General features: G+C 41.0%; 1 protein-coding gene across 1 annotated transcript in view; it reads left to right on the forward strand.

The window, feature by feature from the left end:
* Window positions 1-5,023: 5,023 nt before the first annotated feature.
* SH3D19 (SH3 domain containing 19) overlaps window positions 5,024-13,964 on the forward strand; it is a 78,141-nt gene continuing 69,200 nt past the window's right edge. The window contains exon 1 of the mRNA XM_062493650.1: window positions 5,024-5,114. Coding sequence (XP_062349634.1) covers window positions 5,024-5,114 — 91 coding nt within the window. The remainder of the gene's footprint in view (window positions 5,115-13,964) is intronic.

Here is a 13,964-nt window from a genome sequence, read left to right on the forward strand (position 1 = left end):
ATCCCAAGCGCAAGTACAAGATGGGCTGAGAACAAGATCAAGACCACCCCTTGGGAGAAGGATTTGGGAGTGTTAGTGGATGTCTCAGCAATGTGTGCTTGCAGCCCAGAAACCTAACCATATCCTGGGATGCATCAAAAGACAAATGGCCAACCATCAATCACTAATAGGTGCGGTCTCCCCTAGTATGTCGCTCTGGTGAGATCCCCACCTGGAGGGCTGCATCTGGCTCTGGCGTCCTCAGCACAAGAAAGGCATGGACCTGTTAGAAAGCATCCAGAGGAGGGCCACAAAGATAACCTGAAGGCTGAAACACTTCTCCTATGAAGACAGCTGAAAGAGTTGGGGTTGTTCACCCTGACAAAGCGCAGACTTTGGGAAGACCTCACTGTGGCCTTCCAGAACTTATAAGAAAGGAGGGAGAAGGACTTTTTACATGGGGCAGATAGCAACAGAACAAGGAGGAACGACTTTAAGCTGAAAGAGGGTGGGCTTCAATCAGATACCAGAAAAAAATTCTTTAACGAGAAAGTGGTGAGGCATCGCAACAGGTTGTCCAGAGGCTGTGAATGCTAAATCTCTGCAGATGTTCAAGGTCAGGCTGGATAGGGGTCTGAATAAGCTGGTCCAGGGAAGTGAAGATACACTTGTCCATGGCACCTTTGGAATTGGAATTTGGCATCTTTGGGTTGGAATTAGATGATTTTTAAGCTCCCTTCCAACCTGAACTGTTATTTTGTTCTATTACTGGTACATTGACAGTGTGAGCATGCCTACAGATAGTTACCCTGAAGAATTCTATCTAATAGTAAGCAACCTCCTTTTAAGGGGATTGAGAATTATGGAATAGTTTCTGCAAAAATTTCAGAAATATTTTTAAAGTATTTCATTGAATGCTGCCTTGCATTTTAATTTGTTTAAGTTTTGTGAGATTTTCTTGTTTCCAGGAGTACTGATTGGGAATTTTTCTAGTACTGTTTACAGGAATATGTTGGTTATTGCTACCTGAATGTTGTATCCACATACAAATGGTATTTTAGTTTGATCTCTTCCTTTCTGGTGAAATCTATCTTCAAACAGTTACAGGCATTTTTTGAATGGCTATTCTAGCTCTAAGTACAATCACTGTCCCTTGTCCATTTCCAGCTGGAAGAGGTTGATTCCGTGGCCAAGCAGTTGCCTCAGGGACTTTATCACTTTCCATAATTTGGTTATTGCACTTCAATTTTTAAATTGGACTTTAAAAAGATCACAAAGGATGATCGTCCATGTTAAACACTCATATCACTCTATAATGTATTATGCGATATTTTTGGGAATATTTTCCTAGTAATAGCTGGAGCTACTCTATTCAGCATGATTTTCTTAGGCCTAAGTTTCATCCAAATGTATTTTCCAATTTCATATGCTTGGAAGCCCCTGTGTCAATTTCATCAATAACAACAAAAGAAAGTTTAATCCAGTTTTTGAGGGCTCTTTGAATTTGTGTTATGTTCTACAGTTTATTTCTGGTTTTTCCTTTCTTAATAATTTTACATTATACAAGGTTTCCTTTCTCCCAGACAGCAGCAAAACACATAGTACAAAAAGGAGATATTCAGGAAGTGGAAAGTTGATGGTCCTTGTTGTTCTTTGTGGTTAAGTGGAGTTTAATAGCTGAATACAGGTTCTGCATTTTGGTTTTACAGTAGAGAACCAGAATACAAACAACACACAGTTTGTTTGACACGGGAGAGTCTCTTCTGTCTCTCATACATGCACATTCCAACAGCATGTACCTATGACAGCAGTGCTCCACTGAAGAGTTTTGCATCCACTCTAGGTCACGTACAAGGCATGTTGATCTTGCACTGAAATTTGTAAGGTGATTTCCTTGGACTACCATGAAATCTATCCATGCAGAGGTCATCCAAAGCACGAGGCTTTTGAGAACACACACCTGTATTGGAAGGTTTCATTTGTCTATTCTACAGTCCTGCTGTACATTCAGTTTTATTCCTGGCCTTACATCTTTTTACCATATAAAGCCTTATGTTCTTCAAAGCATAACTATTATACCACTCAAACACTAAGAGCTGCAGTGGAAAAAGCCTCTTTTATGGAAAAATTACTGTAAAGTCAAGCACTGAAACACTAAAAAATGCACAGACAATCATGAATTGATTTGTATTTATGCATTATATATATTTCAGTTTTGTGATGGCTTTTTTTTCAACCTGTACAATATGCTTTCATCACTGGGAGCACAGAAGGTGCTCAGTGTGTCAGTACAGATATTGCTCAACATCAGGATTACTCACTGTTTAGTTGTATCTTCCTGCTCTAATTTGTGGTCATATTTACATATCTATAAACTTTATTGTTTACTGTACTTGCTCTGAAGCTGAATTTATCTTCCTTATATCCTTTTTTAGTAGCACCTACAATGGAATAATAAGTAAAAACATTTATGATTTAGTTTTACAGCTACCATATGAAGTGAAGAAGTGTTATAAATGAGAAACAAAAAGTCTTGATATTTAGCAAAATTTAGATTGCTTTATTTGATATAGATGGAGCAAGCAGCGCTGGAGAACCACACACTCCATGCTCCATCAAACCTTGGTTTGTAGCCCCTTCTTATAGTATGGTCTCTCGTTATAATTTTTAACTTGGCCAGGTAAGCAGTGGTGGTCGAATAAACATCCATAAAGTCTCTGGGCAATACTTTGTCTCATAGAAAACTGGCAAAAGTTGGGAAGTCTGGTCTTTGTAGATAGGCAGCAATGATCAAATGAAGGCAGGAAGTCTGATTTTGCAAAATCTATTGGACTATCCAAAAGTCTGGTTGTGCAAAATGGTAGTAGATACAACTTATTTAGAAAACATAATATTCATAACCGGGGGATTTAAAACAGAATTATTTAATTATATATTTTCCTTTATCTGATGTACGTGCTTCACTTCAGACCTTAGTATTCTGGTTTATACAAACCCCAATACTTTTATGATTAACACAAATCTTTTATCAATTATCACAGAAACAATATAATTTCTATTTAGATATGGGCAACTGAGGCCCTGGGGGAAAAAGGTAGATGTAAAACCACACAGGTTTTTGACTTAAAATGTGGCCATATTTTTCATATCACTTCAGCAGTTTTAAGTGTGTACTTCACTGGTTTGAAGTAGGTCCTAGGATAACTTTTTAAGTAGTTCAAACCAAGGTACTGAACTCAGGCCAGGACACATATCCACCTAGCCGTGAATCACAACTGCTGTGGGTCAAAAGCCTGCCTACCTCCAGCCCTCAGCCAATATCGGGGCCACAATCCGCTGCACCTACAATTCCCACAGCTACAGGAGCCTCCGGCTTTCCAGCTACGCACTGCAACTGCCCTTCTCACCTCACAAAATCACAGAATTGTTAGGAAGTCATCTAGTCCAACTCCCTGCCAAGGCAGGGTCATCTAGAGCGGGCATGTTGGGGGTTAGGGTTTTTTTTTCTTTTGTTCCTTCTTACCTATAGAATTTTCCCCATGAGTTGCTGGGAAACGCTGACTGCTGGTACTTAATGGGTTCTTGAGAAAAAGAAGAGTTGGCCGGGCCCAGGTAAAAGAAGGGTGGGAGGCAGCTACTACCTCTCACGCGCTGCAGCTTCAGAGAAAGGGCGTTCGCTGTTGTTGCTTGGGGAAAGGAATTCGCCATAATCCAGCCCGGACCTGCTGTTTCTTCTGTGAGATGAGCCTCTGCTCGTGAGAGCAGCCACTGACCTGGGATCTTATTAACACCTACCTCACGAAAAGAGGGACCTATCACTATCTGCTCGGGTGCCCGGGAATCCTGAGCCCGCCTCTCCCTGCTCAGAACCGGCCATCACTACCCCACCCCTGCCGCTTCTTCGGCACCGCTCTGGGTTTCTCTACGCTGTAGCCCCGCACCGCCCTGCCCTGGCAGGGATATCCAGCAGTTCCAACTACTGCTGCAAAGTTTCTGATACATCTCGCCCACCAGACCGGTATCTTTCGCTCATTCCTGCCGTTCCATCTTGAGCTCTTCAGAGTCCTGCAGGGGCACCGGGATCGACTGCCCCAGGGCTTTGTTAAGCAAAGCCTCTCCTCCCTTCTTTTCCGTCTCGGCCGAGAAGGCTGTCATAGGGGATCCTGGTTCTGTTTGTTATTAATGCCGTAGTTGTTGCTGTTTTATTTGCCTTGTTATACATACTAGTAAAGAACTGTTATTCCTATCCTCCTATCTTTGAGAGCCCCTTGATTTCAAAATTACAATAATTCCGAGGGAAGGGATTTACATTCTCCAATCTAAGAGAGGGTCCTGCCTTCCCTAGCAGATACCTGTCTTTCAAACCGAGCCAAGGTGACAGAGGAACGTGTCCAGGTGGGTTTTGAGTGCCTCCATAGGGAGACTCCACGACCTCCCTGGACAGCGTGTTCCAGTGCTCGGCCATCCTCAACGTAAAGACATTCTTCCTCACGCGGAGGTGGAACTTCCTGTGGTTTCGTTTATGGCCATTGCTCCTTGTTCTATCGCTGGGTACCACTGAAAAGAGTCTGGCACCACCCACCTTTTGGCAGCTTCTTGCCCTCGTCACGAGGCGAAGCAGAACTCACGACCCCTCACCGCAAGCCCCTTCTCCCTTTTAGCAAGTAGCTGCCCGGATTCGCACACCCCTCTCGCTGCTGGGCGGTGCCGCCCTGGGCCTCGCTCGCCAGCCCATCCCCGCAAAGTGCCCGGCGGAGCGTAGCTGGCCAGCGGCGCCAGCCAGGTACCTCCCCCCACAGCCGCCTCCCCCACCCCCTTTTGTGGCGGTGCCAGGCGGCCGCCGGGCTTCCTGCTGACGCCGGAGAGCCGCGGATGGGCAGGAAAGGCCGTCTCTCCTCCCGCCTCGCCCCGCCAGCAGCAGCGCGGAGCGGTCTCCGGAAGAAGCGTGGCGGAGAGGGCGCAGGTGCGGGACAGGTCCGCGCGAATTACACTGGCCATGGCAGCCCTCGCTTCTTGAGTGCTGCCAGCTGCCCCTCCGCCGCCGATGGCCGAAGCCTGGAGGCTGGAGGAGGACGAGGAGGAGCTGCGGGAGCTCGGCAGAAGGCACCGGAGGGTCGCGCTGAGCTCGGTGGCAGGTGAGCGGGGAGGGCGCGGCGAGCCATGGCGTCGCTTCCTTTAGGCTGGCCCTGGCTCGCCTCCCCATGTCTGGATTCCTGTCGGGGGCAGGGCGGCATTGGCGGCGCCGCCCTGAGGCCCGGTGGCCTCGCCCCAGGGCAGTTCGGATCAGCTCAGGTGCATCCGACCCGTAGGTGTGTGCACGCGGGCCGCCCCCAGAGCCTGATCCTGCTCCAAGCTGATCATAGTCATACATCGGTTTTAGTTAGAAGGGGAGTTAAAGATCACCTGTTCCAGCACCCCTGCTGTAGACAAGGACGCCTTCAACTAGACCAGGTTCCTCAGAGTCCCATCCAACCTGTCATTGAGGGCATCCAGGGATAGAGTATCTACAGTTCTGTGGGCAACCTGTTACACTGTTTCGCCACCCTGAAGCTAACACGGGCACGTGCTGACCAGCACAGACACGTCCAAGTGCATAGGGTGCCCTATCAGGAAATTAAATGCCCATAAAGTACCAAAGTAGAAGAACATCTAGATAACAAAGTTGTTCACATTTAGCCATTTCTATCTACATATAGACAGCAGGCCCTGGTGAACAGGCAAGAACCAGTGTATGTGAGAAGGAATGGAGCTAGGGAGTGAGCAGATTGATGTGTCTTTGTAGAGAGACCTGGACAACAACAACAAGCTTTTGTTTGAAATTATGAACTTGATTGGACCCTAGCAGCAGCTGAAATTATTTAGTTCAGATATCATTGCTAATTGAGGGTCAAAGTGCATGTCACTGTCCTCTAGGCACTGGGGTGTGAATACAGCATTTCTTTTTCTGTCAGTGTAAAATCCATTCCAGAATTAATAATTTTCATTAGGTCTGTTTCCGGGTAATCTCAGCTATGCTACGTAGTTGAACTCCAAATATGCTGATTTTTAATAATTATGATACAACTATAACAATATAACACCTTGTGCAATTCATGTGAGTTCACATCCCTTTCAGCAACAAGAAATTGAGTGTCCCTTTGTAGTTGACAAAAACGCAGCAACACGAGGGATCCTGGAGGAAAACTTTCAACAGGCAAGCCCTGTTGCATTCAGTGGCTCAAGTTATGTCACTGCCTATCTATGCAGGTGCAGGTTTAGCAGGACCCTATTCAAACCACTGTGGTTTGGCATGTCTGCAGGGTTTTGCCTAGTCTAGGGTAGAGTGCAAAAAATCAGTGTTTGTTCCTGAATGGTTTCCTCAACATCAATATGTTCGTGCTGCTGGTTGTGATGTCTGTTTTCTAAAAGTGTTTCTTCTAGAGGTTTTTATTAGCAGAAAACATAGAATTGGTTCTGCAGTTTATATATGTATATAACCTTTGCCACCTTCTTGTGGAACAAAGCTTGTTCTCAGAATTTGTCTTTGGCATACTGCTATTAACCATTAATTAAAGGTGGGTTTTTTTCAGTTTTTGCTTTTATTTTTTCCTGTCAGCCACCCTTTGAAATGGGGCCAGTACTCTTTGTTTACCTTACTGGTATAAAGTATGTGTGAATGAATATCATTCTGCTTGAGCTGTCTCACTTTCTTCCCATCTGTTTGCACATCTCTATGCTGGAAAACACCAGTAAGATTCTCAGCAGAGTATTCTTAAGACTTCAGTGAAAAGTATCATCCAAAGTAGATGAGTTTGCTGCCTTTCCCATACTTGACATTTATTTACATACTGTTATTTACAAACCTACTGAAAATGAGTGGGGCTTTTTTGCATGCAATGTGTTGTTACCAAGCCTGCGAGATATTTTGTTAAAGGGTTTAAAAAATGTAGTGGCACCTTAGCAGATTTAAGTATTTCGGTCTGTTAAACTAATTGTGAATTTAAGCAGCTTAAATTTCTGCTATGTTCAGCCTGTGCATGGAAGTCCATAAGGGCAGTTGATCACCTATGTCCTGCTGGTGCAAGGCATGTATACAAAGTGGGAGCTGAACGGTAAAAGTTTACAGCTGCTTCTGACTTACTGAATGCTCAGACTTAGTTAGCAGTGGTTTGTTGGAGAAGCAGAGCACAGGAAGCTCTGGAATGAAGGAGTAGTGTTTTCTCTTGAAGCCAGTTGCGGTTGTGATGCACCATGTACTGTAGGATGAAGCCAGCTAGACTAAACTAACAGCTTGCTGTGGTTCTAGACGTTTGATGTCCTTTGGTGATGTGCATTTCTGCTGTCTTCTGTGTGTCAGCTCTGCTGCTTGTCCAACCTTTTGGTGCGTGAAGTCAGTGTTGTGGTTTGGTGGTAGCCTGGGCTGGTATACTGAGTGGCTGCCTCACTCGGAGCTCTTGTGCTTGCTAGAACCTGCACCAACCTGTTCTGGTGCATTGTCCAAGCAGGGGGATATTTTTCTAGTTCTCTTCAGTGGTTGGGAATCTTCTGATTCAGTTCACTGAAATGGTTTTGGGTGAATGTTGAAGCTGGAAGAAGGGAAAGAGTAGGAGCATGCAGCCAGAGAGAGGTAAGAGCCTATGCCAATCAGAAGTTAGTTAGGCTTAGATTGCTGTTAAACTGCAGCCTGAAAGCTGTTAGAGACATACTCATGGTTTGGTTTTGTTTGTGTTTTTTGTATTTTTAATGTGATTCACTGGAGGGTTGATTTGTTTGTTTTTTTTTGCTGTGTTGGGTTGGGGGCTTTTTTGCTGAAGATGCTTGCTTAAGCACTAGACTGCCAGAGCAGATGTTGAAGCTGGGAAACTTGGAGGAATGAGATAGGCAGAACCATTTATGTCCATGAGGTAGTTGTAGCTAGCTCAGGTGATTTGTCTGACTGCCTGTGTCTACCACACTGCATATCATGATCACATGTCATGGCATTATTTTCTCTGAATTCAAGGAAGTTTTTATCTGGCATGTTCTGGAAAACCTGGGGGAAGATATTAAATAGAGCAATTAGAAACTCTGCTAAAGAAATTATTTTTCCCTTTGAGAAAATGCTGGTTGAATTTGTGTATATATATGTGTGTGTGTGTGTGTGTATGATTTTTTTAGGTTATAGGAAAGAGAAGTATGACATGTTCTTTAAAAATTGAGAACAATGAAAGTAGCTGCATAGGTTCATTCAAACAGAATAATCTGGCTCTGGGAAAGGAAGCCACTTTTGTTTGAAACTTTTGGTTTTTTTAACTGCAATATAAATAATGTCATCAATTTCTACTTCCATTGCTGCCTATTTCTCTCAGATGCATTATTGTTCTGGGAAGTTACAGAGACCACAGGATCTTTACTGGACTTTTTCTGTATAGAATATTTGTATTTTTACTTGGTTTGTTTTCAATAAAGTGGAAACAAAAAAATTCCAAACAAATGAGAACAATCTCACTAAAATGCTGTTTCTCCATAGATTTACAGGTTCTCTGCAGTCTAACTCTGAGTCTTAATCTGGTGTGCTTTCCTATTTTCACTACCTCTTTATTCTGTGACTATTGACTGAAGTGGACTTGCAGGAAAGTTTATAGTGAATATAGTAAATTTTACTTATGAACTACATTTGTTGAATGTCTGTCTTTGCTGTGACATTAGGGCTGAGTACCACAATATTCTGATATTATTTAAAGCACAAGGAAAAATTTTCACATATTCAGTATCTGCATTATTTCACTTTGAATTCTGGCAAGTGTTCCAGAAAGAATAGCCCATTATAGATGTGGCAGAAATTTCCTTACTTAAAAGTAAAATGAAATTACCAAATATGGAAACCAGTATTGAAAGTTATTTGAGTTGATAATGAAGACCTATGTAATTTTTACTTTAATGTGTGGTTAAAAGTACAGGTGGTCAAGGCTTTGGTTTAACTTAATATTACTCTATTCTACTTATCACAAATGCTTGTCAGTGGTTTGTTCTCATACAATGGCTGTAAATTTTGCACATGAGTTTTGCTGTGCTGATTGAAACTTCTCTATGTTGAGTTTTGTTGGGTTTTTTTCCCCTTCCTCTGTTTCTGTTTCTCTGTAGTAGTTCAGATGTTTCCTGGAATATTTTCAGCTCTGATGAGCCGTTTTAGATTATGAATTGAAATAATCTGTTTTTGGTTGGTTAATTGACTGAGTGCTTTGGGGTTTTTTATGCCAAAACAGGATTTAGTTCAGAGTTGGATCAATTCATTACACTCCCACAACTCCCACATCAAACTGGCACAGACTTGTTTTTGAAGCTGAGAACAGTGAACTATATCCAGTATAACAAATTAAGGTTGAATATTTCACTGCTCAACATGCTGAGAGGTTATGGGAATACATTTCTGACGAAGTTCAGTGAACCTTAATTTAAAGGCATCATGGAGATTTTACAGACAAATGAAGAATTTAATATAACAATGTTCAGCAGTTGTTGCCATGTTAATGCAAAACTATGTAATTGGCCTTAAGAAGTAAAGAATAAGATGGTCTGAAATTCTTCATTGAATTCTTGAGTCTGAGACTGTTTTGGTGGTGATGTCCTTTAAGGTTCATTGAATCATAACAAGAACAGCTCAAACTCAGTCCTTCCCAAGAGGTCCCAGTGAGCCTGGAGCTGGGAGAAAGCATGATTAGGAAAAGGGTAATTCGAAGACTTAGTTGCTTAACCAACTCTTATATTTAAGGATTGGAAAGATCAGCATCTTACAGAAGAGAAGTCAGCATTGTTCAGCTGGAAACTTCTTTATCTGCAGATCTGTGTCCTTCAGTGCTGATCTGGAAATTGTTCTGCCTGTCCATACCAAGTTTACCATTTATCCTCTTTTATGAAGAGAAGAGAAGAGAAGAGAAGAGAAGAGAAGAGAAGAGAAGAGAAGAGAAGAGAAGAGAAGAGATCCCCATCAAGTAGATCACTTGTTTTAAATAAATTCATAAATTTATGATCTCCTAGTCTGCCCATGACAGGAAGTCTTTAAAGTGGGTGCCACTATTTTATTTATTTCTTTGTTTAGTCAGCTAGCTCACAAATTCAAGAAGCCGTGGACCTGATGGCCAGCTGAACATTGCTTCCCTCTTTTCCCTGGGATTCAGTCTGTTTTGTTGTGGCAGTCCCGATGCAGATTTAGGCACTTCAGTTTTAATAACTACTTCAGGCACCACCACAGTGAAACACTTAAGATCCAAAGGGCACACATAGTGTAATTCTCCTGAAATAATCTATGACTGATGCTGTAATGTTGTATCTTGTAAGTATTAGGAAGATTACGTGATTAGGCATTCTTCATAGCCCATTGAAGTTACTGCACACATTTCTACTATCTTTCATAGTGTCTGACTGTAGCTTGCTTGAGGTAAATATAAATACTAACTAAAGCTTTTCTGGAGGTTAAATAATATAGTCTATACATGAAAATTCTCCAACATATCTTGAAATTCAAGTTAGTGGCAAGAAAAAAAAAACCACTTGCATTTACTTGGCCAAGAGTGTAGACTGAACCATAAAGAATGTTGTGCCCTCTGAAGAAACGTTTCTAAAAATGAAGGCTGGTCTTAGGAAAATAATTGCATAACTTCTGGTAATCAGTGGGGTGATTTCCTAGTCAAGGAAACTGTAGAAGTACAAATAAGTATCATTATTAAGTGATTAAATGGACTTTCTTCATTTAGGTTGGAGCCAAAGCAAGGCATAGAAGTATGTAATTGCTTAAGGGGAGGTAAGTGTGTAGCCAGAGAATGACCCATAGAGCTATGATTGCCCAAAGACCTTGCTGTTACTTGTGCTGTAAGCAAACATTTCCTGTCAGGGCAACAAATGATAAGTCTGAGTTGTTGCATGAAGAATGCAGATGGACAGCAAAACATAAAATTAGTCATAACCTCATTGCATGAAGCTTTTATCAAAGTGGTTGCTGTGTATAGATGGAAAGAAATTTAGTATTTGTAAATAAATTTGTAAATATTTGCTTTTGAGAGTATAGCCTTTGTTTTTCCAAAATGGGTTCTTTCACCCAGTGTGCAAGAGGCCAATCCACACAGAGTCGAGGTATTTGATTTATTTAGTTCAGCTTAGAAAGGCATCCTAGCTGGCAAATTCACAAAGCCAGTACACCAATTATCAAAAGTTTTCATTATTTATACATTTGGACAAGCAAAGGCATGAATGTTTATTGGCTATAATTTATACAGTTCTCTTAGTAATTTAACTAACAGAAATAGAGAACTAATTAATTTATTGCTTCTGCTTCATCAGTCCACGTGCTCAATCTTCTTTTGAATATGTGGATTTCTTGAGTTGGTGGCTGTGAGTCAGTGATTGTGGTCTTACCCTGCCAGAGTTGCCTTTTACTTAGTTAGCACATTAATTTGATGAGTTGTCTTAGTTTATTCCTCCTAATATGGTTCCTACCAGCCTTATCTTGGATATTTTCCCCAGTGTACTTGCAGTCTATCAGTTCAGCATTCTGTTGTAATTCTGTTTCTTAAATTTTGTACACTGAGGTTCTCCCTTTTTTTGTTTTCTCTATAGCTGCAGTCACTGAGGCATGTTAAGCTGCAGTTACTGAGATGTTAAATATAATTTATCTACTTGGAAGCTGTGCATCACCTTGATTTAAGATCTAGAAACAACAGGGTGGTGGCGTTGATGCTCTCCATTGAAAATTGTCGTAGTTCTCTGTGTTTTGTTTCAATAAGCATCTCTCTCAATATGTGCCATATGAAGTTTTCTTTCCATAGCACTGAAGTAATTTGCCATGAACTTCTCTTCTTGAAGTTAGATATCTATAGTGAAATACAACTCTTTAAGCATTCTTTAGTTTCTTTGCTTTGATGACTTAGGTGTTTGTGGCCATGGAAGTGTTGTTTGGAAGGGAATTCTGGGTTACCTAGTCCAGCCTCTTTCTTGAAGCAGGCCTGTTGCCAAGATCAGTCCAGCCAAGGCTTTGTCTACCAGTGACTTGAAGTCTCCCAAAAGAGAGAGATTTACAGCCTCTGCAGGCAACCTGTTTCAGTGCTTTACTTATTTTGTAATGGAAGAACTTTTGCTCATCTACAGCTTGAACCTCCCAAGCTACATTTGTGATCATTGCCCCATTTATTATTATTCAATAACACCAGGAGGAGTTTGCATTTGTGATCTTTGTTGCTACGCTACAGAGTAGATATGTGCTGTAGTTAAATAGCTTTTTTGCTTTCTTTTTTCTGTGGTAAAGGAGTCTGGCCCCATCAGCTTTCTCATTGCACAGTCCTGCCTTGCTTATTCAGATCCTCAGACTGTACAAAATTGTAGTGGAAGTGTTGTTTTCATACTCTGCTCTTGAAAAACAGTATACACAAAAGACACTGAAGCCTTCCAACAGCAGATTTGAGAACACAGTATATCATCTGTTGGTCTGTGGTTTATGCTTGGCAAGCATCTTTTCCTTTAGAGAAGGATAAAAATAAATTTTGTGGGAAAGCATAGATGTAGTGGTTGATGGCACATACTAAGAAAAATTCCCATTTTTCCCCTCAACACTGTATAAATTTTGAAAGACACAGTATGTATATGTATATATATCATATACATATATTATGTATATTAATATTTTTAAACTGACCACTTGATGTACTGCTGGTACAATAATTGTTTCAGGTAGTTTTTTAAATCTGTAGAAATTTGTATGGATTTTATATATTATTCTAAAAGTATCAATTTGACATTGCTGCTTGACAATTTAGAATCTTCTGACAGAATTTAATGGAATGCTAAATAAGGTGTTTCAAAGATGAACCTAATTGGTTTAGAAATTCTTGCATGTGTTACAAAACAAATCTATCCCATGCTTTCCTGCTTTCTGTGGCTGTATTTGGGTCCAGCTTGAAGGGCTGGATGTCAGCGAGACTGAAAAAGTTCACACTGGAGTAAAAGCTGAATGCAACAAATTTTACTGTTCATTTTTTTTCTTTTCCCAAAGCTTTTAAAGAGGTCATAGCATTTATTTTTTTGTGTGTATGTTGCTACCTCAGCCAGCTTGTTCAGGCTTTTGAAGAAAATACGATTGGATCAAAACATGCTAAAGATTTCAAATGGTTGACATCACTACTCCTGTGGTTAATAGTGGGCACACTGTCAGGTCAGCCTTTCGGACCTGTGCTAGTAGCTCATGTGTCACAGCACGCAAACTGAAAAAACAAATGTCTTCAGGAAAGTATGCAAGAAACATCTCTCCTTCCCCTCTGCAGTCAATTTCTTAGCAACTTCTGGGAGGCTGCATATGAAAGGTCTTGCTAAATTGCTGCCAATGGAGTTATCTTTCACTGATTCAATTGCTTTTTTGAATCCACTTAGACTTTTAAGTCTTCAAGTCTTATATGGTAGTAAGGAACATGATCATTCATTGTTTGAAATCAGTTACTGTCTTTGACATACTGGTTGGTACTTCTGCTGGATATTCACTGGTACTTGAATTATGATGATAAATTTCTTATCTCTATTTTGCTTTTTAATGTGGTCTTGATTGTGGTGATTTACTTCCTTAAAAACTTAGGTAAATTTTCAAGCACTATGTTTGCTACAAAAGGGTCTCTGGTCCATTCCCCTTCTAGACAGAATATTGTGTGTATAGAAAAGCTGTTTGACTTTTTTTTTCTTCCGTAAAAGCATTTTGATTCTATTTGTAAGAGATAAGCTAAAATTAATATAATTTGTTTTCTCAAGGTGATAATTTTGTACTCATCATTAATTCCCCCTTGCAGTAAAGCCTGAGTGCTCAATATCAGATCTATACATGAAAATTGGTTCAGGTTGAACACATCTGTGCTAAATAATTTACAAGAATTTTTAAGTGTACAGTGTGTTGTGATCTTACTTGTTATTAAAATACTGTTTGCTCATCCTGTTGGAGAGGTGTGATGTAAATGTCTGGAAACAAGCTCAGCATTTCAGTAACGAGAAATTTA

The sequence above is a fragment of the Cinclus cinclus genome, chromosome 5, assembly GCF_963662255.1.
Source record: "Cinclus cinclus chromosome 5, bCinCin1.1, whole genome shotgun sequence".
NCBI lineage: Eukaryota > Metazoa > Chordata > Aves > Passeriformes > Cinclidae > Cinclus > Cinclus cinclus.